The sequence below is a fragment of the Ambystoma mexicanum genome, chromosome 2q (genome assembly GCF_040938575.1).
Source record: "Ambystoma mexicanum isolate Mex_15411 chromosome 2q, UKY_AmexF1_1, whole genome shotgun sequence".
NCBI classification, from domain to species: domain Eukaryota; kingdom Metazoa; phylum Chordata; class Amphibia; order Caudata; family Ambystomatidae; genus Ambystoma; species Ambystoma mexicanum.
Window position 1 is genome coordinate 281,709,415 of NC_090924.1, and position 27,089 is coordinate 281,736,503.

General features: G+C 47.9%; 1 protein-coding gene across 8 annotated transcripts in view; it reads right to left on the reverse strand.

Annotated features, from left to right (window-relative positions):
* Positions 1-27,089, reverse strand: part of TRRAP (transformation/transcription domain associated protein) — a 2,065,012-nt gene that overhangs the window by 1,973,531 nt on the left and 64,392 nt on the right. For 7 of the 8 annotated variants that reach the window (XM_069647248.1, XM_069647247.1, XM_069647244.1 and 4 more), the window contains exons 2-3: positions 20,673-20,844; positions 20,060-20,109 (exon numbers count right to left, since the gene is read on the reverse strand). In XM_069647248.1, coding sequence (XP_069503349.1) covers positions 20,060-20,109; positions 20,673-20,772 — 150 coding nt within the window. In that variant the 5' untranslated portion in view covers positions 20,773-20,844. The remainder of the gene's footprint in view (positions 1-20,059; positions 20,110-20,672; positions 20,845-27,089) is intronic. The other variant, XM_069647242.1, reaches the window with a different exon arrangement.

Consider the following 27,089-nt stretch of genomic DNA (forward strand, 5'->3'; position numbering starts at 1 on the left):
CCAGTGACATTGAGAACGCACAAGTGCATGGGAGAGGGGGGGGGGGAGTGCATGAAAGGGGGGAGAAGTGGAAAGTGCGAAGCAGAGGAGAAACAGATAAATAACAATAAAATAATAAAGGCAACAAACAGTAGTAATGCAGCCAGCAATTTGCAAGTGCTAGGTTTAAGGCAGCAGGCAGGGTAGGTCTGATAAGTGCAGGAAGGAAAAGGGGGGGCTGTATGGGTACAGATACAGACCCCAGTGCAAGGGGTGGCCCGGAGGCACTGCGGGAGGGTGGCGGGGTGAGCAGGTACCTGGGCCCGAAGGACAGAAGGTGGCCAGGTGCACGGTGCCAAGAGAGAACAGATCAGCAGGGGAGAGGGGGAGCGAAGGCAGAAGAAAAGAGGAAAGTCTTGAGGTGCTTCCGGAACCGGAGATGGTTCTCGTCAAGTTTTAGAGAGGCAGGGAGGCTGTTCCAGAGGGAGGCCCCAGCCGAAGACAGATGTACCCCCAGCTCGTTTCTTTGAAAAACGACGGACCCTGAGGGAGTTGGAGGTAGAGGAGCGAAGAGCTTGAGAGGGGAGGTATTTGCAGAGGGATAGCTGAAGGTATTTTTGGACCCAGGCCCCATAAAGCCTTGTGGACAATGCAGAGGGTTTTGAATTTAATCCTTGCATCCACTGGGAGCCAGTGGAGAGATTTCAGAACTGGAGAGATACAATCCCAGGGCTAGAGGCCAAGGACAAGTCTTGCAGTCCTGTTCTGGATTAGTTGCAGAGGGCGAAGAGTAGAGGCAGGTAGATTTAGAAAGAGGCTGTTACAATAGTCCAAGCTAGAGAGAACCAGAGCTTGGGATACCATGAGCTTCTCGGGAAGGAGAGAAAAGGCAGAGTACCTCTGAGGAGGTGCAGTCGGAAATTTGACTTTTTAAAGACCTCAGAGATGTGGGCAGAGAAGGAAATGGTGGAGTCAAAGATGACCCTGAGGTTCTTAGCCTCGCAGATGGGGGTAGGAGGAGGGCCAAGGGAGGCGGGCCAGAGAGTGAGGGGAAAGGATGGTGAAGGAGGATCTCAGTCTTGCTGGCATTCAGACAAAGATCATTGGTGGCACACCAATCTTGAATGGCAGTTAGGCAATCGGAGATGAGAGAGGGAGAGGAGGTGTCAGAGGGCAGCCTGAAAATGGGTCGAGTGTCGTCAGCGTAGCACTGGAAATTTGAGCAGAAAGTGGCAATGCAGTGGGCGAGAATTGCCAGGTATTGGTTGAAAAGCCAGGCCGAGAGGTTAGACCCCTGGGGAACACCACAGGTAGAGAGGAAGATAGATGAAAGGAAGGAAGGACCAAGTTGGACCTGGGAGGGTCGATCTGAGAGGAAAGAGGTCAGCCAGGCCAGAGCCTGATCAGTGATACCCCGGTTTTCACGGAGACAGTTGAGCAGGATGGTATGGTTGACCGTGTCGAAGGCAAAAGAGAGATCGAGGAGGATGAGGACAGAAGGAATGTTAGACTCAAGGTTGGAGAGCAGATCTTCACGGATGCTCAAGAGAGCAGTTTCTGTGCTTCTGGCAGCTCTGAAGCCAGACTGGTGGTCATGGAGACAGCCAATAGAATTGGAATGAAGGTTAAGCTGAGAGATGGCCAACTTTTCCAGGAGTTTGCCAAGAAAGGGAGTAATGGAAATTGGGCGATAGTTAGCTTGACAAGAGGGATCAGCTGTGGGTTTTCTGAGAAGAGGATGCACAAAGGAGTGCTTCAGAGGGGAGGGGAAGGATCCAGAGGCAAAGGAGTGGTTGTAAAAATCAGCAAGGGCCGGAGCGAGGGTGTCAATGTGGTCCTTGATGGTTTTAGAGGAACAGGGATGAACCCGTTTTGAAGAGGCTTTCATAGATCGAACTTGTCTAGCGACCTCGTCAGGGGGTGAAAAGAGGAAAAGACTAGAAGGATGGTGGGAGGGTGGTTAAAGGAGGGTCAGCAAGCACAGATGGAGAGGGAAGAGGAGGGGTGTGGGTGGGGAGGGTGGACAGGATGTCCTGGGTTTTTTAAATGAAGTGAGATCCAAGGGCATTGCAAAGAGCCTGGGAGGCAACAGGAGGGGAAGAGACTGCAGCAGGGTTGGCCAGCACCTTGCAGATTTTAAAGAGTTTGGCCGAGTTGTTAGATGCCACTGAGACACGAGCTTGAATGTGGACTCTCTTCTTGGTGAGGACAGAGTCGGTATTGCCTTTGTAGCAGGCAACAGGCAAGTTTTTCAGAGGATGAACAGGAAGTCCTCCATTTCCTCTCAGCTGCCCTACACTTGCGTTTAAGTGTAGCTAGGTCAGAGTCATACCAGGAATTGCACTGGGCTTTGGACTTCAAACGGATCCTCATGACAGGGACAAGAGCATCAAGCGTATCAGAAATTGAAGAGTAGAGCAGAGACAGGGCTGCGCCAGGATGTGAGACAGCCAAAGGTATTGGCGGGAGGGAGGGGGGGAGAAAGTGGCGGCAAAAGCCTCAACTGACACACACTTCATGGGCCGGATGTCCGAGAAGGTAGGTGGCAGTGTTGGGGTAAGCTTGGCTTGGGGGGGGAAGAGAGGGAGAGATTAGATGAGAGGAGGGAGTAATCGCTCCAGGAGAGAGGAGTGGTCAGAGGGATGGAGAGGGGGAGGTCGGAGATCAAGATATTGAGTGTGTGCCCTGCAGAGTGAGTCGGGCCAGAGGGGAGGATGGACACGGAGAGGGAGCCACAGAGGTCACGGAAGAGTACCAAGGAGGGGCAAGGAGAGTCTAAATGTATATTTAGGTCACCGAGGAGGGGGAGTTGAGTGGTAGAGGACAGGAGGGAGGAGGAGAGGTCTGCCCACTCAGAGAGAAATTAGGTGATTTGACCAGGAGGCCGGTAGATGGTAACCACAGTAAGAGAATGGGTAGGCGAGAGAGAAAGCCTACAGACAAGGCATTCAAAAAAGGAGTAGGTCTGAGTGGGAATGTTAGAGGCAGGAATCCACTGGGAAAAAAGATCAGGGCTATCCCCCCACCGGACCAGGAGGATCTGGGTGCTAAGAGGATCTTGTAGCCATCAGGGAGGAGAGTGTCAAAGGTCGTGACAGAGCTAGCCGTGAACCATGTCTCAGTAAGACCAAGAACATCAAGGTCTAGTTCTTCAAGGAGGTGACAGATGTCAGAAGCGTGTTTGACGGCAGAGCGAGTGTTGAAAGTGGCAAAAGACAGCCTTAAAGACCTTCCGGGGAGAGGTACAGATCAGAGGTACGCCCTGCGGAGGAGAAAGAGCCCTAGGAGGGGCAGAGGAGGAGAGAGAGGGCAAGGTAGCCAAGGGGGAAGAGGAGGGGACAGCAAGAGATGAGAGGAAATTGATGAAGCGAGGAAAGCGCCTATCAAAGAGAAGATTGGCCTGAGGGCCTTGGACCATGACAGTGCCATTTAGGTAGACATTAATGATGACTTTAGAGGGGTCGAGGGAAGCCATGAGACTACCCAGCGAGTGCCACCAATAATGGAGAGGAGGAGATAGGGCAGAGCACAGAGACCATATGAGGAGTCCATAGATCTGGCTAAGGAACGACAAAGAGGATGTCGGTAAGGGTCTGTCTGGCAGAAGCATTGGAGTAGGTGTCGGCGATAGGAAGACCAGAGTTAGAGCCCAAGATATCCTTTTTTACTTATTCCTACCAGACTTAGTGAGAAGGGAAGGATAGTCAATGGAGAAGCAGTTGGAGAAGATAGGAGAAACAGAAAGCGCCATTGGGGTGGAAGTGAGGAGAGCATGGAGATACAGGTGGGGGGGCTAAGGCAAGTAGGTGTGGGACAAAAGAGTGGCGAGGTCACTGGGCTGGCAAGTTACAGAGAAGAAACAGTATACAAGCAAAATACAGAGAATTCCGCAATGGGCAGCAAGATTTGTCTTTTTCAATCTTGGAATCGGTTGTTAGCAAAGGGCTTTAGGCAGCACTGCGCAGCAGGATGACAACATAGGAGTAACAAGCAGAAAGAACAGTGATAGTCAAAGGCAGTAGAAGTGAGTCCATAAGGAGGGAACTAACCCATAGTTCTGGAGGTGGCAAAGTCAAGGCAGTCCGGATTTCTTAGAGGAGTGAGGTGGCAGCATCATTGTGGTTTAGGTGCAGGGAGGACCCCTATTAGCGTTCCGGAAGCGGACAGGGAGCAAACAGGGGCCTTGGAAGTGGGCCTTTGCTGAGAGGGCCGGCTGAAGCCTGCCGGTCCCTGATTGGATGGAAGAAAACACTCTGCAACCAATGGGAGTGCAGCAGGGAGAGGTGGTTCAGCACAGCCTGCCTACACAACAAAGAAAATCACAGCGGCCATCTTGGAAGGGCCAAAAATGATCAAATAAGCAGCAATAGTAGGAAAAAAACTTGTGCTTTCAAAATAGCAAGGCAGCTCCAGGTATTAAAAAGCTCAAAAAATGGCTGCACAGTGAAAATGCCAAATAAAAGTCCTTTCCAACAATTTTATGCAAATTGTCTCTTTTTTCTCCCAATTTCGATTTTTCAGGCTCAATAATTCCCCTGGAGGTGCAGTAATGCACAGAAAGTGCACCTACCTAATGGAACGGTCAGCAGCCAGGCACAAACTCCACATGTGCAGGAGAACAACAGATTGCCTTGGTCTCGGTAGGTGTCTGCCCGTTCGGGTTTTCTTGGCCCATGTAACCCTGGTGGCTTTCCCCATCCTCGAAGATTAGGGTCTCTGGGTTTCGCAGGACTGTCTAAAATTCTCAAGCCATCAGCTAGGCTTGCTTTAGCAGGGCCTTGGTTAGGGTGTCTGCCCATTCCAGCTTTCTTAGCTCCAGTAACCAGTGGCTTCTCCAACCTCGAATGATAACGTCTCTCAGCTTCTCAGGGCTCTATGAAGCCCTTTGACCCTCTAATAGGCTTGCTTCAACTTGACTTAGAAAGGGCATCTGCCCGCTAGGGTTGATCAGGCTCCGGTAACCTCTATGGCTTTCCCAGTCTCTAATGTCTCTGTTCGTCCATCTCAACAGAGTTAGTTCTTTGGGAGGGATCACTTCCTTTCTGCTGCTCGGCAACTAATGTACTTCTTAAGTGCAGCTAGGGCTTCCGGGCTCTCCGATGCAGTCTGGTCTCTGCCCCGGTTAACAGGCCCCAGGTCCAACTTGAGTTCTGTGTGTTCATGCATCCATGCCAGACAGTTGCTTTACCGTCCCAGTCTCCTTCTTGACCCACGCCTCTGCCAGTCAGACGCCAACCGTTCCCTCTGGTGGCGTGATCACGAGAGAGCCTTTGTAGGCCTAGAAACAGACACAGAGACCAGATCGCCAGGGAGAGTCAGAATCCCTGAGCACTACGCCAGAAGGTTATTAGCCACAGAGAAAAGCAGCAACAGGGAAGTGAAAGCTCCCACGGAGAGACTACAACTGAAAAGTACCAATACGGTGACCCTAGGTTGAGAGACCGTACAAAGTTAAGGAAGCCTGAGAAACCTGAAAGGACAAGCGCCCTTGTGAACCAAATCGACAGAGATACAAACTCTTAGCATACAAGTTGGGAGTACCAAGAAGGTAACGGGGAGTATGAGAAACCTGAAGCTGTCTCCCTGACTAGTCCCCAGGGATCCATCATCCAGGTGGCCAGGACATGGCCATCGCTATTGGATCCAGTTCCTGGGGATGGACCAGTGCGGGAGGATCACCTGGATGAGGGGTATCGGGGAGTGGAAGCGGGACACCGACGGGTGAGGTGCGGTAACCCTTTTCATAGAACACCCTTTCCTCATCCAACCTCGTAGGATACTCCAAAGTTCTACTCCCTCCCCCACCCCCACTTCCAAAACACACACACACACACACACTTTCCTACACCGAGACAAACAACTGACCAACGCCCAGGATGTTTACCCGACATGTCCCATAACTATGCACACCCGATGGCCCTTTCCCTCCTCCACAGGGATAAATGGCGGAGCAAGAAAGCACACTTCCAGCAAGGCCGAACGCACAAGGAAGCAACCAGACCGGCAGTTCAGAGGAGGAAAAGGCAGAAAAAAGTGAAAGGACAACCAGAAGGGAATTGCCCTTCACCTTTTCAACCCAGACGCGGGAAGCCTCAGTGAAAGCAAACGTGGCGAGACGGCGTATCGGAGGTCTGCAGTACATGGAACCCTCCCACACTGATTGCCAGGGCGGGGAGAGGCGGCTCTCTTCGTGGTACCGCCCTTGAATCCAGCAACAAAGGGAAACCCAACGAGTTCAACCCAACCGGTGAGACGGAAGCAAGTGATAGCGAACCAGACTGTTGAGCCCAAGGTTGCAGTGTCAACATTGTATATACAGGAGGACGATAATAGACAGAGGTCTTTTGTGAGTGAAGTTGGAACCAGATAGAGTGGTTCGGTGCCACGCGAGTGCTCATTTGAAGTACTCTATATGGTATTACACTGCTGAAAGAAAGTATTGACCTGAGAACATTTTTTTTTTTAAACTTTAGTTTTTATTTGCATTTTGATATAACAACAAAAAGAACTGATCAACCCCCCTACCCCCCCCTCCCTTTGTAACCCCACCCCGAACCCCTCCCACCCCCATTTCCCGTGTCTATTCCAGTGACTTCTTCATGGGAGACTCCCTGCATTGGCTCAGTCTCCTGAGCCTCGAAGGCGATGCGATTCGTGACCGTGTCGTCAGCTGACTTATTGCCGCCGTTCCCCAGGTCGTGGGGACCCAGCTCAGGGTGTCCTGTTTTACGGGGCTAAACCCGTTCCCTTATGGGTGGGCACCTTTCCTTAAGATCAATGAACGTCCCATCCCCAGGATTGCTGCACCCCATACCAGTCTGTGAGGAATGAGCTAGTGTCATTATTCACCATGGCGGTAAGTTTGTCCATCAGAAACATGGTTTTTACTTTCTTCAGCCAGTCCTCCTTGGATGGGGCTTCCGGACTCTTCTATTTCTGGGCCAGAGCAACTCTGCCCACTCTCAGCATGGTTTCCCACATCCTTGGATATCGGTGAAGCTCCGTTTCCTCCGGGGGGGAGGCCCAGCAACATCGTTAGGGGATCTAGTGTCAAGCGGTCTTCTGTTACTTCCGCTATCCAGTCCCTCACAGACTGCCAGTAGGTCTGTACTTTCGGGCAGAGCCACCACATGTGGCCTCTGGATCCTATCTGCCCACAACCTCTCGGGCACCTTGGTGACACCCCTGAGAACATTTTTGACAGTTTTACAGGGTCTCTGTGCCACCCCTGTAATATCAGTTATGCTCCATGTCCGAGGTGAATAGGTTCCCGTGAAATGCATCTTGAATATTTTGGCCCAGGCGTCCTCTGAGATTTCCGCCCCTGCCAGGTCGTTCCAGAAACTAGACACTGCCCCCTTCCTGGAAGTCGCTGAGTCAGGGAGCTTCTCGAAGGGAGTCAACTGCCTCCTCAAGTTTGGGCCCCATGATTGGTCGCAGAGGATGCCCTTCTGGCGGAGGTATTCGAAGATGGAAAGTGATCCTTGTCCGAGAGCATCTCTCAGGTCCTCATAAAACAGGAATTCGCCTTCTCTGAACATCTGCCCAGCCCACTCCAGTCCCCCATCTGACCAGATCTGAGAGTGCCTGAACCCCTGCCCTCCCAGGTTGATAGGAGGGCCCAGAGAGAGGACATCGGAGACGGCCATGTGGTGAGGTGAGCGGTGCAGGGGTCCTCTTTCCAGATGTCCAAGAGGACTCCCAGTGTCGGATGGGATCTTAGGTGTTTTGGGATCGTCCTGCGTGGTGCCCATAGGAGGTCTCGGACCTTTAGGGGGTGGGCGTCCATATCCTCTAGATAAGACCAATACGTTCCCAGGCCCTCTTTCATGTGCTCCAGAAGGACACGCAGTTGGGCCGCGCAGAAGTAAAGGTGGAAGTCCGGTAGCCCAAATCCCCCCTCCTCCCTTGGGAGAGTCAGCGTGGTCCTTCCGGTTCTCGGGGTTTTCCCCTGCCATACAAAGTCTCGTACCACGGTCTGCAGATCTCTGAAGCTCTGTGTTGGGACTTTAGTCGGGAGGGCTGTGAAGAGGTACAGGAGCCGTGGCACTATGTTCATTTTGACTGCAGTCATCCGGCCGTACCAAGAAAGGATCATCTTCCCCCATCTCCTCAAGTCTGAAGTGATCACCGCAATCATGGGGGTCGTAATTGGCTGCTCCCAAGTTAGTTAGGTCCCTGGTGAGAAGTACCCCCAGATAACTTATGGCGACCTTCCCCACCTTAATCCCGTGAAACCTGTCCAGAGGGTCTAGCACTGGGTCGGTCGTTCTCATTGGTAGCATGACAGATTTCCCGGTGTTTATTTTTAGGCCAGAAAAGCGTCCAAATGCCAAAAACAGGGCCAGGAAAGGGGGAGAAGGGGGGGGAGCGAGGAGCCCGGGTCCACCAGGTAGGCCAGGACATCGTCCGCAAACAGGGAGAGCTTGAATTCAACTTCACCCCTTTTAATACCCTTGATATCCGGGTGGGCTCTGACCGCTATTGCCAACGCCTCCATCGTGAGGACATCTATCAGGGGAGAGTGTGGGCATCCCTGCCTCGTCCCTCGGGAGAGGGGGAATGATTCGGACAATATCCCATTCACCTCTACCCTTGCCGTTGGGGCTCTATAGAGAGCAGTTATCCAAAGCATGATGTGAGTTCCAAAGCCCATCCTGCGGAGGAGGAGTTCCATATAGCGCCACTCCACCCTGTCGAAGGCCTTCTCCGAGTTCTAGGAGAGGACACATGCGTCCAATTCCGATGACTGAGCGAAGTGGAGCAGGTCTATTGTTTTGCGGATGTTATCTGACCCCTGCCTTCCTCTGATAAAGCCCACCTGGTCCCCGTGGACTAACTTCGGCATTATACCTTCCAGCCACCTCCCCACCACCGTGGCCAAGATCTTAACGTCAATATTTAATAGTGATATGGGGCGATAGGAGGAACAATCCGCTGGATCCCTTCCCTCTTTGGGCAAAACCGCTATCACGGCCCCCCCATCATGGACTCAGGGAGGATGTCCCCCTCTAGCACCGCGTTAAAGACCCTCGCTAGGTATGGAGCCAGAGAGGAGCAAAATCTCTTGTAAAAGAGAACTGTGAAGTCGTCCTCCCCCGGGGAAGTTCCCACCTTCATCCCGCTAATCACCTTGTCCACCTCATCCTCGGTTATCGGGCCTTCCAACCCCTCTGTCATCTCCCTCGAGAGGGATGGAATCTGAGTACAGAAAGTTTTCTATCTGGATGTCATCCCCATCGTATTCGGAAGAGTAGAGGGTTCTGTAGTATTGGCGGAAAGCCTCTCCTATATGGGGAGAGTCGCAGCCAAGGAGCCCCCGTGCGTCCCTCACCTCCTTCACCCTCCTGCTTCTCTGGACCTCCCTCAACTTCCAGGCTAGGATCCTGTCCGCCTTGTCCCCTTTCTCATAATATTTTTGTTTAACCATTTGGAGGCTCCTCTCCGTTTTTGTAGGAGTAGATCTTATAGCTGGAGCCTATAGTCCTCCAGTGCGGCCAGACGGTCGCGTTCTAGGGGTTGTGTCGGGGATCCACCCGGTTGCAGACGGGCTATTTTTTCTCGCAGGGCTTTCTCCTGGACACCTCTCTCCCTCCCTCCCTCCCTCTTCTTCAGAGCGCCTATTTTTATCAGGACCCCTCATAGGGTTGCCTTGAAGGCGCCCCAGAGCGTATATGTGGCCACCTCCCCGTTATCATTAAGCTCAAAGAACTCTGTTATGAGTCCAAGACCTCCTGAGCAATGACCTCATCTTTTAACAGGGCGTCGTTACATTTCCAGCGCCCTCGGCTTTCCCTGTTCCAACCCATTGCGATGGTGACTCGGGCTATGTCGTGGTCTGACCAGGGGACTGGGTCTATCCTGTAGCCTGCTATGTACGGACGAAGAATTTCGTCCGTTAAAATGTAGTCTATCCTGGAAAACGAGTTATGTATGGCTGAGTAATAGGTAAAGGAGGGGATCCCTGTTCTGGGGGTCGGGATTGTATCCATCAGGCCTAGGTCCTCGTTCACTCTCCGAAAGCTCTGAGCCATGGCCTCTTCTGTGGGCCTGGGGTTGAGGGGGCCTATTCGCTTCCTATCTATGGAGGGGTCCAGGACCATGTTGAAGTCACCCCCTACCACCAGCGGACCTTGTGTGAATAGCCTGAGCTTGTCCCTAACTTCCTCCCAGAATTGGGCCTGGCCCTCATTCGGGCCATACACCACCGCCAGGGTAAGGGGGGGGACCCCTGTAGGGAGCCCCGTATCAGCAGGTAACGGCCTTCGGGATCTTTCAAGATCGCCTCCTTCTCGAACCCTTCGTTCCTTCCTATCAATATGGCCACCCCTCTTTTCTTAGTCCTGTGGGATGCATGGAAGACCTCCTCGATTCCTCCGCCCTGAAGCCTGGGTTCCTTCCCCCTTGCCCAGTGTGTTTCTTGCACGAATAGTAGGTCTAGTTTCGCCCGCTTGAACTCTGCAAATCAGAGATCTTTTCGTGGGGGTGTTCCAGCCCCCGCGCATTCAGGGTACCCACTCCCAGGGCCGGGCGGCTGTCAGCCATAATCAATGTTTCCTGCCCTGATGGTCAACAACTTCGCATCGATTCTCCCTTCTCGCTCCCCTTGATTCACCGGTTGGACGCTATTGGAATGTTCCCCCAACTGCCCCCCAAACCCTTTCCCAAACAAACGAACCCCAACTAGTTCGTAAACCCCCACCCCCTGCCCCGGCGTCCAGCCAGATAGTTCCGCCATTACTGGCATTTTGCCGGACCACCAGCCTGCCCCTTTCAGCCAGGCGATCGTTGCAAAATCCCCTTCTTATGAGCCCCGCCCCCCCGATTTCGTCCCCGCAATTGCCCCCATTTTACTTGCTGTTCAGTGGGATTCTAGCTTCAATCTTGCCTTCCGGTGCTCCCCGGATTACCACCCTGTAGGTGATCAGCTAACCTCGGTCGTCCCAGAAGACCACACTTTCGCACCAGTGCTGGCTGGGACCCCTTGAGGATCATCCCTCCGAGTCATTCCGCTCTGCCTCTTTCGCTGGTGAGGGTGTGCTCATTTTCCTAAATTTCCATGCCCCAGATTTCTTCCTTCTTTCGCCCGACGGGCCCGGACCGTTTGTTCCGCCCGTAGCCGGCCCTGATGGCCCCCTTCGGGGGGTTGGATCCACCACATAATCCTGGATGGCTCCCTTGATGTCTTCCTCCGTGATCAACGTCGTCCGTTGGCCCTGGTATTCGAAGGTTAGGGAGAAGGGGAAGCCCCATCTGTATCGTACTCCCTTCTCTTTCAGCAGCTGTGTGAGGGGGCGGCACATCCTGCGTTTGGATAATGTGTATGCGGAGAGGTCTTGAAAAATGGAGACCTGAGAGGAGTTGTACGTAATCTCTTGGGATCTCCTGGCTGCTTCCAGTACCCGTGTCTTCGCCAGATAGTAGTGGAACCGGACCAGAATCGATCGGGGGGCACCCTGCTTGCCCCCCTGCTCTGTGTACCCGATCAAATGTGAGTTCTGCGGTCATCTCGTCTTCAAAGAGGGCGGCGATTATGTTCCGCACCATTCGGGTGAGCTCTCCGTTTCCCCCTCCACCTCCGGGACCCCAAAAAACCTGAGGTTGTTTCTCCGTTCCCTATTCTCAAAATCGTCCATTTGTCTCGACCTCTCTTCCTCCTTCTCAAGGGCGGATAACATCTTATTAGTCTCTATCTCTAGGGTTGCTGAAGAGGATTGATTGGATTCAACCTGAAGGAGCCTGTCCTCAACTTTGTCAACCCGTTGGTCCATCTTTTCAAACTTTTGGGCAATGTCGGAGCGCATGTCTCTTATTTCTTGCAAAATAGACGCGAAGCCCCTTTCCATTGCCTCCGTTGAGGGCGCAGCGGCTTCTGAATGGGCCATCCCTCTGACGTGGAGCGGGTCTTTTTCGTAGGGGCCTGGGTCTCCGTAGCAATATTTCTGCAAATTCCTCTGCCAGTCCATTAGGTCGCCCCCTGGGCTCTCTGTTGGGTATGCTTTGATTGTGGGGGGGCCTCTGGCTTACTTCGCGGGTCCACCGGTGCCCTACTAGTGGAGGGGCGGGCACATGCCCCGCCAGCCTCAGGCGGGGGCCTCACACCCGGTATCCTCAGGGCCTTCCGCGCCCTTTATGTCCTCCTTGAAGGGGGAGAAGTGTTTGGTTGCTGCGTTGGTCGCTGCGTGGTGGCGGGCCGCGGACCCGACCAGCGTGATGATTGTGCCCGAAGCCCTCTCCGACGGTGGGGTTGGGGATCCGGGCCCGAGGGGGCGGCGGGGCAGTGAGGAGTGCGGCCGCCTCCCTCTCCTTTTATGGGTCCTCGCTGTGTCTGTGGGGGGGTGGGGGGGGGGGGGAAATCACCCCATGGCAGGCACACTCCCCGCCAGCCTCCGGCGGGGGCCTCACACCCGGTATCCTCTGGGCCCTCCGCGCCCTTTATGTCCTCCTTGACGCGGGAGGGATGCTTGGTTGCCGCGTCAGTCGCCGCATGGTGGCGGGCCGCAGACCCCTCCAGAGGCCGGTCTGTGCCAGCGCTCCCGTCTCCAGGTCGGGCGCGTATCACACGCGGCCCGCGCCGCCCTCGCTTGGGGAGCGCAGGCAGACCGCCTCCTTGGGCGAACCCTCTGGGTCCCCGCTCCGTGTGTCACCGCCGCGGGGGACGGGTGCCCGCCGCGGTGTAGGAGGACGGTCCCTCCCGTCCCGACCTCCTGTGTTGGCGGGCCGCGGCTCTGTCTTCCGGCTTCGCGGCCGCTCGGGCCCTCCGCGGCGCTCCCGCTGCTGAGTCTGCAGCGCCGGATCTCCGCTCTCCAGGGGTCCTCAGACCCCGCTGTTTCGCTCTGTGGGGTCCCCGGGGGTTCCCCCTGCACTCCGGCTCACTCTCTCGCCGCGAGGGGAGGGGTTTGGGGGGGGGGGGGGCTCAGTCCCATTTAAGACCTGGCCGTTGGCGGAGCACGGGAATCAGGCAGCCATTGCCTGTGCGCCCCCTGGTGGCCTTGAGAACATTTTTTAACTAACAAAATTACAAAGACCAAGGGGCCTTAAGGGAGGCTGTGTGTAAAAGTGGTCATACAAAGGTCAAGTAAAATCCCTCATACAGTCCAAAGTCTGACACATGGTGAACTGTGGCAAGTGTGATCCCGACAGAGGGATGCCAAGAGAAAGCTAGGGGAAGGGAACCCTGCTCTAGATTGTGAACATTGAGTACCAAGGCAAGTGTGAAACTGGCGGAGGGATGCCAATGGGAAAGCTAAGGAGAGTTATCCCCACATATTGTTAAAGCAAAGTGAACATAGTGTCGACAAGCGTTAACCCGGCTGAGGAATGTCCACAGTGAATGGTTGTTTTAAAAGACATTAAGACTCTGGAATGTTATAGTGTGAACGAAAGGCCGTAGTGAATCCGACTGAGGGAGGCCCACGTTGTACGAGGGATCGGAGACCGGAAGAGAGGGATCCTAAGGCTAAGAGTAATCGCCCATTGAAGAAACTTTTGGATTGGTTGATTGTTACACATCAGGTCCTCTGAGACAAGAGACTTTGGGTGAAAGACTTGGCCAAAGAAGGCCCGATATTATTTTGGAAACAAACTGTAACCTTGTGCTGGCAAGGCACAGGAGTGTGCTGTGCTCAAAGGTCCTGCCTTATCCTGTGCTAAAAACGTGGGGATGGGAGACTCCCGGCTAGAACATCCCAACTTATCATTTGTGAACATCTTTTCTTGTGAACATTATCCCACACTCTTGAAATTAAGGATTGGCAATAGTTTTGTTTTTTTAGTATAGGCCCTTTTATTTGACAAGACGCCACTAGGACGGCCTTATTATTATTATTTGATGGTCGTAGCTTGCTCCGATCTTAGACTTAGGTTTAGATTAGACGTTTATCACCATTATACAGTTTAATAAACACCCATGAACTGTGATCGTTTGTGTCCATCTATTCTTGATACCACACCTTCCTTTCAGGGGCTTGAGTAAACCGAAAAGCGCCCCATGTAAATCTAATCCAATTGAGTACCAACACCTTGCATCCAAGCGGAGGAAGCCGGCGAGGTTATGGGAACCTGAGAAAGCCCGAGTGGGCCAAATCCCTATGTAAAGCACGCCGCTGAGACTGAACAAGTCTGCCAGAGAGCCACTGGACTTCGGGGAGTCCAAAAACCAAGGACGTGTTATCAAGAGACTTGGGGCAATAGGAAGCATACTGAGAAACTTTTCTGTTGAACCAACATCTGCAAGAAAGATGCAAACTGTTGTCGAACTTTATGAACTATAAAAAATATCCAAGTGTGGACCATGCAGAAGTCGAACTTCTTGATCTCCTCGCTTTGTTTTTCTAAAGTGGCAGGGCCAATTTGTTGGTTAGGATTGAGATGAATGACTTATTTTGGACTTTGACGAGCACCCTTCGTTTTGATAGGCAGGGAACTTCACTCATAGAAATAGGGAGAGTCAAGAGTTTCTTTATTTTAATAAAAAACAATTTTGACCAAGTCATTCAGTCGTCCCACGACTCCTGATTCGCCACAGCAGTTTTTAGGTGACCCAGCAAAAGTTTGCTGTTAATGAGGAGCAGAGAAAGCACTTCAACTTTAGCGGGTTGATCTTTTTTTAGAGGTACGAGCAACACCAGAGCCATAAAACAATGTCCCTAAATTTCACACAGCAGCTCATTGTCCCGATCCAAAATGCGGTGCAACCACAGGATGTGCACACCTTACAGTCTAGAATAGATTTGCAAGTCCTACAAGAGAGCATGCCAAACAAAGAACCAGTTATCGTCACTGTCTCAATGGAGGATGACAACTTCGGCAGGCTTCCCCTGGTTGAAAGAGGCAGCGCTTCATCTTATGGGAGTTGGTTTTGCTAATTTCTCTCCAAGCAGCAGTCCCAGCGGCCGTCAGGATCATCCTGGAGCTTCATATTCACGTTCCAATGGTCGATTTAAGAGTGGCACCAAAAATACCCAGGATATACAAAGTGATGGGGTGGGGGTGTCTCCACCCCAGCCATCAGTAAAAATGCACCGTTCAAACAGTGACTGTTCAATCCTGGATAACGGAATTCGAGCCACGTGTGACGTCAGCCAATGCGATGATGTGCATTATGGTGTCTGAAACAGTAAGATATATTCAAAAGACTGCCACCAGCCAGTCAGGGACACTGCCAGAAGCATGGAGCTACAAGCAAGTAAAGGTAAAACAGGGGACAGGCCCAGCAGACACCCCCCCCACCCCCCATTAGTAGGCTTACAGACTGACGAGTGCTTGTCCATGAAGCGAGTTGCAGGGTGAAAAAACTACCTCATATGCCAAAAAGGGTACAGAAAAAACAAAGAGCAAGCAAATACACTGGGGTCTCAAGAGAATGAGGCTAAAAAGCATATATATATATATATATATATATATATATATATATATATATATATATATATATATATATATATATATATATGTGTGTTTCTGTATATGCTGGGTGGATTCTTTTGTGTACTTGTGTGGAAAAAACGATGTCTTAAAAACAGCCCTCTCCCCTTCTAGGAGCGAAGGCAGGCTGCTCAGACAGATTACCAGTGAGAGACTGGACAAATCGGTGGACACCCTGTGCCCAAATGTCCAATAAAAATGGGGCAAAAAATAGCAACTGAACCAACAGAAAGGAGCTTCAAATGGACCGCAAAAAGTAGCATAGGACTTTAAGAAAAGGAGGTTGTCGGTGGTGAGGGCAATAGAAACAAAAGCAACAGTAAGAAGATAAATAAAGAAACACAAAGACAAGTGTGCTTGCAAGAACAATGTGCAAACATGACCGTAAGCAAATTAAGGGCAAACACTAAGAAAGCAAGGGTAAATGTGGCTGCAAAGAAAGCTACTTAATGCACAAAAGCGAGAAAAGCATGAAACGTGAAAGCATAATGACTAGGACATGTTCAATGTATGACAATAGGTACAGGAGAAAAGCTAGCAAAGTCACAGAATGCTTGAAATAAAAACAGCATGAAGAAAATAAATCAGTCACAAAAGCAAAGGTAAACAATCAAAAACAATGACAGCAAATTAAAAGGAAACCGGCAAAGCAACACGAACAAAAAGAAATCTAAGAATCAATGGACAGTAAACAAGCAATCCAAGAGCGAGTGATAACATATCAAACATAGGTAAATGACTGAACGCAAGCAAAATTGAAAGAAGTCAAAGTGAAAGTTACACAGCTACTATAACAAGGACAGTGCAAACCAAGGTAAAAACCATAGAAAAAGCAAGACAACACTGTCAGTAAAACTCACATGAAGGAAGAGCAAGGTAGTGCTATGGTAATCGCAACCGTAAACATAAAAAAGGAAAGCACAATAAGGACCGCAGGAGGAGCAACAGTTAAAGAGAGCATCAAATACCATAAAAAAGGAGACTATGATAAAATGAGCAGCACCAGTAAAATTAAAGTTATTTAATTTATTTATTTGTACTGCGCCGAAACCTGCAGGCATCAGGGCGCACAACATGGACACAACAGAATTAGGGCGTAGAGGCTACAGGACAACACTTAACACATATGGTTCAGAGAGTGGGCCAGGATTAGTCCGAGTTTCTTATCGAAAGAGCAGGGTCTTGACCTTCTTTCAGAAGGAACTATAGGAGGTCTCGAGCCTGATGGACGATGGAAGATTGTTCCATATGGTGGCCGCTATTGTGTGGAAAGCTGAGCCTAGGCCATTCGTTTTCTTGTATTTGGTGGTTTCTTGCTGGCCATGTGCTTGGGATCTGAGGGATCGCCTGGGTACATAAATGGTCAATTTAGCTTTGAGGTAAGCGGGGGCTGTGCTGAAAATACAGCGGTGGGTCAAAGTAAGGTCTTTGGATTTAATTCTGTCCTCAATCATTAACCAATGTAGCTTTCTCCTATTCTCCCTGATGTGGTCAGATTTCCTTTGATAGTCCTCATTGTGTGGTTTTGGATTTTTTGACATTTTGCTGTGACCCTTGTTGGCCCCCAACAAGAGAGCGTTTCCGTAGTTCAGCCTGGTCAAGATGGTTGCTCTAGCAACTGTGGCGCAGTTCACTTAGCTCAGGTAGGGCCGTAGTAATTTTGTGTAGTAATTTTAGGTAATAAGAACAGTTTTTATTTAACTGCATGACATGTGCCTCTGCGCTTAGAGAAGCCTCCAAGTAGATCCCCAATGTCTTGACTTTGTTTACAACTTTTATTTGGGTGTTGTTTATCTGCAGAGACTCGTATTGTTGGCTTAATATGGCCCTGGCTTGGTTGGTCCCAAAGATCATCAGTTCTGTTTTCTTTGCGTTTAGACACAACCACTTGTTGGTCATCCATGTTTCGATAATTTTGTATATTTCCTTAACCATGGAGCTGTCTTGGGCAGAATCACCACTCAGCTTGATCAGATGCGCATCATCGGCGTAATTTGTAAAAAAAAAAAACAGATAAGGTACCCGATGTATAAAATCTAAAGGAGCGGCAATAGGCTCGCCCTACATCTTATTATTTCTTCAAAGGAGAAATTGTCCCCCCAATGGACCTTAGATTTCCTATTTGAGAGGAAAGGTGTTTGCCAGTCTATTGCTTCTAAGGAGCAATTTGCTCCCTTCCTAAGTGCTTGCTTAAGTGGTTCATGATCCAGCAAGTCAAAGGCTGTGCTGAGATAGAGCAAGATAAGTAGACCTGCTTTCCCATCTTTAACAATGCTCTGCATGTGAGACTGGAGATCGATCATAGCCGTCTGTGCTATGTGCTGCATGGACACCTCACTGTTGATTATAGAGAATCTCATTGGCTTCTACGTATGCCTGAAGTGGTTTAGCGGCAACCTTGTCCAATACCTTCAATAAGAAATTACAGTTTGTGATGGGTCTTAAATTGCTCGGGTCCCTTTGATCTAATTTGTTTTATTTTGCTAAAGGAGTGATAGTGACTGTTTGGATTTCTATTGGTACATAGCCCATCCAAAAGGAGGCATTCACCATTTTGTTGAGTAGAGGCGCAAAGATGGTAGCACTCTCTAGAATGAGTTTAGATGGGATTATGTTTTCAGCGCAGGCGGTAGGTTTCATTGATTTTAATATTTGTCATTTCTTCTGTGGTGATTAGGTGGAATTTAAATGGTTATTGGTATTGTACAGGTTCTGCTTCTAAGTCTGGCTCTACCTGATTAGAAGTGAGTTTTTGGGCTTCTCTTAAGATGTCCCTGGCCTTCCTGATTTTCTCTGTGAAGGCATTTTGAACCTTATCACAGTCTTCTTGGGTCGGAGAGAAGGAGGGGACTAGTGCCTTAGGTTTTTCTATGGCTTTAAGAATTTCAGAGATTCCTGATTGAATTTTCAGCTGTTTCAATTTTTTTATTATCGAAATTCGTTTTTGCGGTGCCGATGCCTTCTCTATATGATTTTTCGCTTTCTTTCCACTTCGCTTTAATATCCAATGATGGATATTCCAGCCAATTATCCTCATTTTTCTTTTTAGTTTTTTTTTAGTTCAGTAAGGGTTGCAGTGAACCACTTCAAAGAAGTCAAAGTAAAAGCAAGAAAAGGCAACACAACAAAAAAGCAAGTGAACACAAGACAGTAAAAGGACAAGAGAAGAACTGGGCACCAACATGACAGCTAAAAAGCAACTGCACCAATTGGAAACAAACATTCAATGCCATTATGTTAAAGAAAGAAGTATACCAACACGAATAATGACTATGCACTTTGCACTACCGCCCTACTATGATTTAAGCATGCAGCTGTGAGGAATTCAGACAATAATGGCAGCCCAGCAGATGTTGACACCCCACACAATATGTGGCACAGGACAAAGGAGAGCAGGGCCCTAACAAGCGGCAACAGGGGACTGAGGAAACACATTAAAAAAGCCATACTCAGAAGACTTTGCTATATGATTTAGACATTTGCATAGCACACGTGGAAATCACCTGAAAATGTTTAGCTGAGCCCAGAACAAAATACGAGAATTTCACTTCCTTACTAAAGTTATGGGGAGTGGCATAGTGCCTCAAAAGGGATACGTTTCATCTGCAGAATGGCAGCATCGCATTAAAGCAAAACCATTTACAACAGAGCTGTAATCTCTGAAGTGTGCTGGAGAATCTGCTAAATGGTGAATAAAATGTAAAGCCAACCCCCCCCCCCAAACAAAAAAAAAACATCAAAATGCATGAGGGAAAACCTGCTACTTTTCTTTTTTTAAGTTATCAGTCTGGTTGCAAAGTTATGGGCCAGTTGATGCAATAAAGGTTTTTCGTCAAGAGCAAGAAAGATTTAACACAGTTAAAGTGTGCTGGTATGACAAAAAAGGACCTGGAAAATTTCTAGAGAGAGAACTTCCTTTTGCAGCAGTTTTAGCGAGTTTGTGCATTTTCCCCTTAAAGTTGGGGTTTGGCCTCAACTAGGAAACTCCCTGCCCTCACAGAACCATTGACAGTGGAATTGCATGTTGCATGCAATAGAGAGGAGAACCCAGAAAGTATAACTGACTCCTTTGCTAATTAGTTCCAATGCACAGGCGCTCTGGTTCTAGAGGCATTGACTGAAACAATAAGTTTGATATCTAGAACTCTCAAATATAACACCATGAAAGGACAGAAACAAACTTTATATATTTGTTTCTCTTAAGTGTACTAGGGAGGCAACATTCGTGGAAGAGGATGTGGCGAATTGCAGGCACAACAGTATATGACATGGGTGCCACTTTCCACTGAAGTCCAGGACTTTTTTGGGTAATTAAACGTTTCTCACTGAACAAGCTACCAGCAATCAAAGCTCAGCAAAAAGGGACTTTTGCCAAGAAAATAAAAAGAAGCCAACATTTAACTAATGCAATGGCAAGTACTATATGCCAGTTTAATGAGGAAAAAAAAGCAGAGTGGAGGCACTTGGAACATTTAGAAAAGCAATTGTTCTAGGAAAGAAAGCACCTGCGCCAGTAGCTACAACCCCCTGGTCGAGTAATATACGTCACTGTCCTCCGGTAAGAGAAAAAAGCTACTCACTAACAGTTTCCTTATTCTGATAGTTGCCTCACCAAGATTTAGTTATCACCCAACATTTGAAAATGTAACAAACGTACCTCAAAATTTTCGCTGACTTCTTGCATCATTTTTAACTTGGTTTCATCCGCTGACCCCCAAAAAAAAGATTAAATGGTTTGTTAAAAAAAAAAAAGAAATCGTGATCAGATGGCACAGTCAAATCAAGAAAAGGAAGCAATCAGATCTTATCAGTTTACCATCAGCGCCCTACATGAAAGGTTCACATTCACACAGCTCATACGCATTCGCACTTCAGCACTCGCACTCCTTTCATGTATTAATTTGGGGCTCAAGTAGTAGATTTTCATCATTTTGCTTCTTGCACATAGAAGTCGCTGGAAGGAGTGATGGCTCAATACCACAGACGGCCTGAAGTAGCATGCGAAGGTGAAACAATACGAAATCTACATGCTTGACAACTGGCTTACAGTGTCCATCTAGTTAGACGTGTCAGGCCACTGCCGAAATTGCAACTAAGAAAAAGAAGTGGTAGCCCCCAGAGAGCAGAATTTGGCTACATTGGAAATATGCCATTAAGCCGAATAGCCTAGTGAATACATAACAGAGGCTTTGCATGAACCAGTCAAGTCAAAAACAAGGAATTTGCTTATTGTGACCTCGCAAAAAGCCTACGAACCACAAAATACATACGTGTATTGACGTCTGTGAGAGCTGCCACGAACTGGAGGTATTTCTTCATGATTGTGGTTTGGTCAACCACAGGGGCTGCTGGCGATGGAACAAATGCCATTTTGATCTTTTACAGCTAGGTTACAACCTTCTGAAGAGTTACGTCCAGCACTGTAATGTCATCTCATCTCATCTGTAGAGGGAAAAACAGAATGACCGGCACATTCTCAATAGCATTCTTGGGTGGATGAAGTCATAATGATCTAGAAACTCTATGCACTGTGCAAACCGAAAGCTAAATTGTAAAGTCTGGAAACATGCTTCAGAGGCATTCTTGGCTTATTGCAGGGAAAATGCCCAAGTCACAAGAATATATACTTCCCCTAAATAATAATAATATAATAAAAAGAGACACGGAATACCGCCCAACTTTAGACATGAAATTTAACCGAATATGTTACAATAACTCATACCTCTTAAACAATGAGAGGCGAATAGTATCCTCAGAAAATCTCAAGACCTAAGCACAAATCCCCCCCCCCCCCCGCAACTCCCTTTGCTTTAAACAGGTTACTGCAGCTTGAAGGAAGATCTTGACAGAACACTACCATCTTCAATAGAACACATCACATGGGATCATCAGAAAAAGGAAACACTGCATTACTACAGTGGAGAAAGGGATAGCAAAAAGGCAACATTGGGGCATGCAAAAAACTGAAATAATTTCCATTTGATTTGCACAGCTTGGCTTGCATAAAGTTAGTAACATCCCCAAAATGAACAATTCAAAAAAACATGAGACATTCTGAAAAATAAAAAATGCTAGTCGAATGTAAAATGTAATTGTGATAAGGCCAACAGACAAATTAAAATAAAACTAAAAATATGTAAATGATGCTTCTGTTCTCTGCACACTTTTTTCATCTTTTTGATCAGCAAAATAATCTCTTCCTGTGTCTAAACATATCAGATTTTCTTACGACGCCCAAATCCCTCTCGTTCCATTCCGTCCTCCCCCAAAAATGAACCTCATATGGCTTGGTCAAGCTGTCTGCCACCGAGGTTTGCATTAAGAACTTTATAGTGATTTAGGAAAACATATAAACTCAGGTCCATAGGAAAGCTGGTCTGCTTATAAGATTGAGATTGTAACGATGTGCATGCAAAATGTATGATTTTCTATTCAGCTTCTCAACAATGCCAAATATGATAAGTGTGATGTGGTCTACCCTTCGCCACCTTCTTCAAGGCCCCAATTTGAGAGCCCTAGGGCTAACGCAATCTGCTGCGCATCTTTACCATCCTCCAGGCCAATATTAACTAAAAATGGGGAAAGAAAACAGTGTTTGACGATTACCACTACAACAACAGGCAGAACGGTGGAAATGGATAATCATGAAACTAGAACTGCCGTCTCAGGAAGGAGAATGGGTTTGGTTAGCTGGATCCTTACAAGTTAAAGAAACCATCATCCTTGATGCTTAAAAAATGGTAACATGGAACACCCGTGGCCACACACCTCTCGGAGAAGGGAAAGGATTGTAGAAACGTGCTTGACACAGTTGCGTTTCTACTGCAGGAAACGTGGATTATCAGGGAACTGTTGACAGCTATACAGTGTTTCAAATACCTGCACTTAAAGGAAAAAAATGGCATCTCTGAAGTGGATTACTTGTTGGAATCGTAATAGGATACCTGCACGTAAAATTGATACCAGAAATAGTGTCCACAATGTGCTGGCTGTCGAATCGGTCTTTAATGACGGGCCAGATAAGAAGAAAGTCCTAATCTTTAATGTATACACCCCCCAGACGGTGTTCTCAATGTGGAGAGTGATGACACCATTGCATGTACCATGATAGAATGGTTGCCGACTGTAGGGAATACCACGGTCATAATTGGTGGTGATATCAATGCCTACTGTTTGGAGAAATCAACTATGCCAAGTAAGGCGCACAGAAATATCCCCACCAAATCAGAAAAAGATGGCTACAATTCTCAAATGAATGGGGCCTCTCTATTTTAAATGGATGCACCACCAGAGATACTCATGGGAAACCTACCTGGAGAGGAAATGGAGTCACTGCTACTGTAGACTATCAGAACCAGGGAGGTGTACTGTGTCCAGGAAAGGAAAATTTACTTTCAAGACTTCAGTGACCATGCTATGGTGGACTATGAATCTCAACAGCAATCATTTATTGGCCAAAAAGATTGGTGAAGTGTGCATTAAGGCAGGTGCTAATTGCATCACTTCAACTGATAGAAATATCAAAAATATTAACAATAGTATGGGAAATAGAAAACACTAATTTTAGTCCGGGCCTAAAGGCAGAATAATAGAATGGTATAATAAAATAGAATTGTTTTTTTAAAATGCACTTAATACCAAAGAGGTTTCCAAGCGTTTACCCAGGATTCGAACCTGTGATGCTCTGCGTCATATTGCTTCCAAGACGAGCGCGTTGTCACTCAGCTACACTACCCATGCCACCCGTACCACCTTATTATAGAAGTATAAGTGACGTCATGCTTTTGGGTCACAAAAGTCTATTTATAGTAAGTAAAATCAATAACAGAGCAGACTATACTATCAGAAACGCAAAATGCTTGCCGAGGCAAAAGATCAGATTCCTGTTGAAAAATGAGCCTGATTACACCAGAGTTCACCTTTTGATTAGAAAAGAAACGCTTTTCACAACTGGGTGAAAAGATGGCATGGATCCCACAAAAAAAGCCCAGTGGCAATATATGTTTATGCTAGTCACAAGAAAGAATAAAAAAATGAAAAAAAATAATGGGGCCTTTTTAACGATATATGTGGTACCAAGAAGGAAAAACCTATAAACCAGATTAGTGAAGAACTACGGGTTGACCATATTCACAAGGTATATAATAGTGACATCTCAGATAACAGATAGGTAGAGTGGGCTCCATATAACAAACATTGGTAGTAAATCTTCCTCTTTACTGAACCTTTTCTTCCATTTCTAACTGTTTGCTTTTATTTTTGTATCTGACCTGTTCTTTTCACTACACTGGCTTTTGCTCATCTGTTATGTGGAAACAGACATTGTTAAGCAAGATTGCATGCAGTAGCCTTTGGGTGCACTACAACAACCCTGACCTCCTGGTAATAGGAACCCAACCTTTGTTATAAGCTTGTACTACCCAGGTTGGTAGTGTGTTGAGCAGCCAGGCTTGTTTTAAGAGGGGACAATGTGAGCTGTAGGGGAGTTACGCAGAGATTCACAGTGACCAAGTATTTAAATAAACACTTATACACAAGTTTTCTTGAACAAACAATTATTAATTTGTCAGTTAGAGTAAGCCTTCTTCAGAAGGGAGCAATACAACAGTAACACTCAAATACACTTCAAAAATACATACTCTCAATATTTCTAAATCAATAAGTACCCTTTTGGGATGGCCCACAGACACTACCTACACCCTCAGGTGACGTCAATAGTTCGGGTGCTGGGGATATTAATATATCACTGTTGCATTTAGAATCAGGTTAAGAGTTTGTCAAAGAGAAAGGTTATTATGACACAACAAGAGATCTCACAAATATTTCTCAAAGCAGGTAAGTACTTTTGTAAACACCCCAATGCAAAGTTAGTTATCCCTTTCCTGGAAGGAAGACCAAACATTCACAGAGGGAAGAAGAGTCATTCAGGGAGCCAGGCTAAGCCGAAGTAAATTGAGCAAAAGTAAGTGAAACTGAAGCACTTCTCAGAGGTAGGTAAAAGCCTTGCACAATGTTTTAAAAGTGTAAATAGAAGAATTAAAAGTAGGCCACAAGCTGTTTAGGCTTGTGAAATAAAGAAGCTATCAGCAACTCTACAGAGCAACCACAACAAGTCTCACCAACAGAGAACAAGTGCAGTTACACGACAAGAGGTTAAGTTCTCTTAGACTGTACAGTACCTTTAGGTTGAACAAAAGTGCAGCAGATGGCTTCTGTTCATGTGCAGCTCTGCAGGTCCTGGTGTTCCTGGGCCTCAGTCGTGGGGACAAGAGGGAGGGCTTCTGGGGACTCCTGCACTGCAACGGGACGGTTACCGACCGCCACTGGAAATCCTCAAACAAGTGGCACTTCGGTGTTTCAGCTCCTTGCGTCTACCACAAATAGCAACACTGTGGTTTCTGGCTGTCGAGATGGGCTTTCCTTGCATCTGGGGTCCAGCACTCTGTTGAGGTGGCTCAGGCTCGGTCAGTCCTGCTTCCTGAGAGTCCGAAGGATCTTCCTGGAGCTCTTGGCCAGCTGAAAAGCAACGCATGCAATCTGGTGTTCCTCTCCCTGGCTATACGGTTTCCAGCAACAACTCTGTGTAAATTCAAGTCGTCCTTGCAGGGGCTTCTCTCTTATTACGAATTTGGAGTTTCAGCACAGCAGCAGGGCTTCACCGGGCTAACCAACGGTCCAGGAATTGCAGCAGACATCCTCTTCGAGTTCTTCCTTGGATTCCTGGGTCCAGTAGTCGACTCTGCCTTCCAAGCCAAAAAGCCTCGCCTTTTATGCAGTTTTCTCCCATTCATTCCAGCCTAGCTGCAAGTCATCCAGCAGGGTGGCTGTTCTTACCGGACAGTCAACCGGCCAATCTCCACAGAGTGCATTTGGGTCTCCTAGGAGACTAAGCAGAGGGAGTTTCAGGCACCTCCTTCACTTCCTGCCCCCAGCAGACACCTTAGAGCCAGAGGCAGGCTTCACTCGTGAAGCCCGCCAAAGCAAAGCGAACGAAGGGACCAAACCTGGTTTGGGGCACAGAGTAAATATCAAGGAGGACCTTTCCACAAAGAAATGGTGAAACAAAGAAGACCGGGGCCATTTTGACAAAAATGACACCCTTGGGTGCTTTACTGCAGCTGCAATGGCAGTCCGTGGTAAAAGCACAACACTGTACATAAAAGTAAACCACTGCCACCAGCCCTTCAGTGAGGAAAGGGTAACATAAACATGTTACATGAGAAGCTAGACAAAGGGGATACAAAGTAACCCCTCCAGCACCCTAGTGTAAGATAGTGTGTGCTGGGTCTAGAAGGTTACAAATGTAAGTAAAGTCAATTTCACTTTACTTCTGTTGGAAACAGTAGTTTATCCAAGAGAAGGTATGTAAAGCTTTGGGAAATCTGGAAGACTTCCCTGTGCCACTGCACTGAAGGTGCTGTGTGACACAATGTAAAAGATGATGCCATGGAGTTTGTCAGACTCCACAACCAAACGAAACAGTTCAAAAATCACATTAAAATACATGAGATAGTGGGGGAAAGGGGTCTCACTCTCTCCAGGCAAAAAAAATCAAGTCCTCAAAATCCAGCAAAGTTGCTGGGGGTCTCCAAGGTAGAGAGGAATTAGCACATTTCTGAGAATTCTCCCTAACAGACATGTCCTGCAGGCTGTCAGTACTGGGAAACATGGTTTCCCCTAGTCTAATTACTTTTTTACTACTTTTAGTAACTTATCACTTGTGGTAACTTTTATATCATTGTACAATGCATCTTACAATGCAGTGCAATGGGGTACACTTTTTGTTTTGCCCTCTACTAACACAGAGGATTTTTGGTTACTCTAGGTGTGCTAAATGTATAAGCTGGTGGCAGCAGTGACTTTTTACAATTTCTTGGTGCATTTCGTTTTTAGAGATGCCCTAAGTGCAAAGAGAAGAGATAAGAGGGTGATCAACAATATCGAAAGCCGCAGAAAGATCAAGAAGAAAAATGATAGATGAAAGCTTGAAATGATGAGCAGACAGAAGATATATGCAAGAGGGCAGTCTGTGGAATGAGAAGAATGAAAACAAGATTGAAGAGGTGGAAGAAATTGAAGAATTAGATAACTAGCAACCTGAGCATAGGCAGCCCGCTCAAGGATTTGAGAGAGAAAAGGAAGAAACGAGATGGGGTGGAAATTGGTGGCAGAAATACAGGAACAGAGTAGGTTTCTTCAGAATTGGTAAAATAAGTGCATGCTTAAAAGTAGTAGGAAAGCAGGAATTGAGAAGAATTAATAAGAGAAGTACGAGCAAGAGCAGCAGAGGTATCAGAGTCGGAAAACCAGCAGAAAACGAGGAAAGCGTGCAGATAAACTAAGGAGAAAGGGAGAGAAGTAACGGGGAGAGTAAAAGCAGAGCGAAGATTAGCTACTTTAGAAGTAAAGTAGCTGGCAAAATCAGAGGAGTTAAGGCGATGGGAGAGGGAAACTGAGTTCCGCAAAGTATGATTTCCTGGCGGCAAGTAAAGCAGAGTCAAAAGAGGGAGGTAGAGATGAAAGCATAAGGAGGTCAGAGAAAAACCAAGATTTTGTACAGTGCTGCTCAGCTTTACGCAGATGGCAGGACGGCCCTCCCTGGATTTAATACCTCTGGCGCTCAGCAGGGATACTTGCTGCTGCTGCATAACTGCAGCGCAACTCCCTCCTGCGGAACGGGCAAGCAC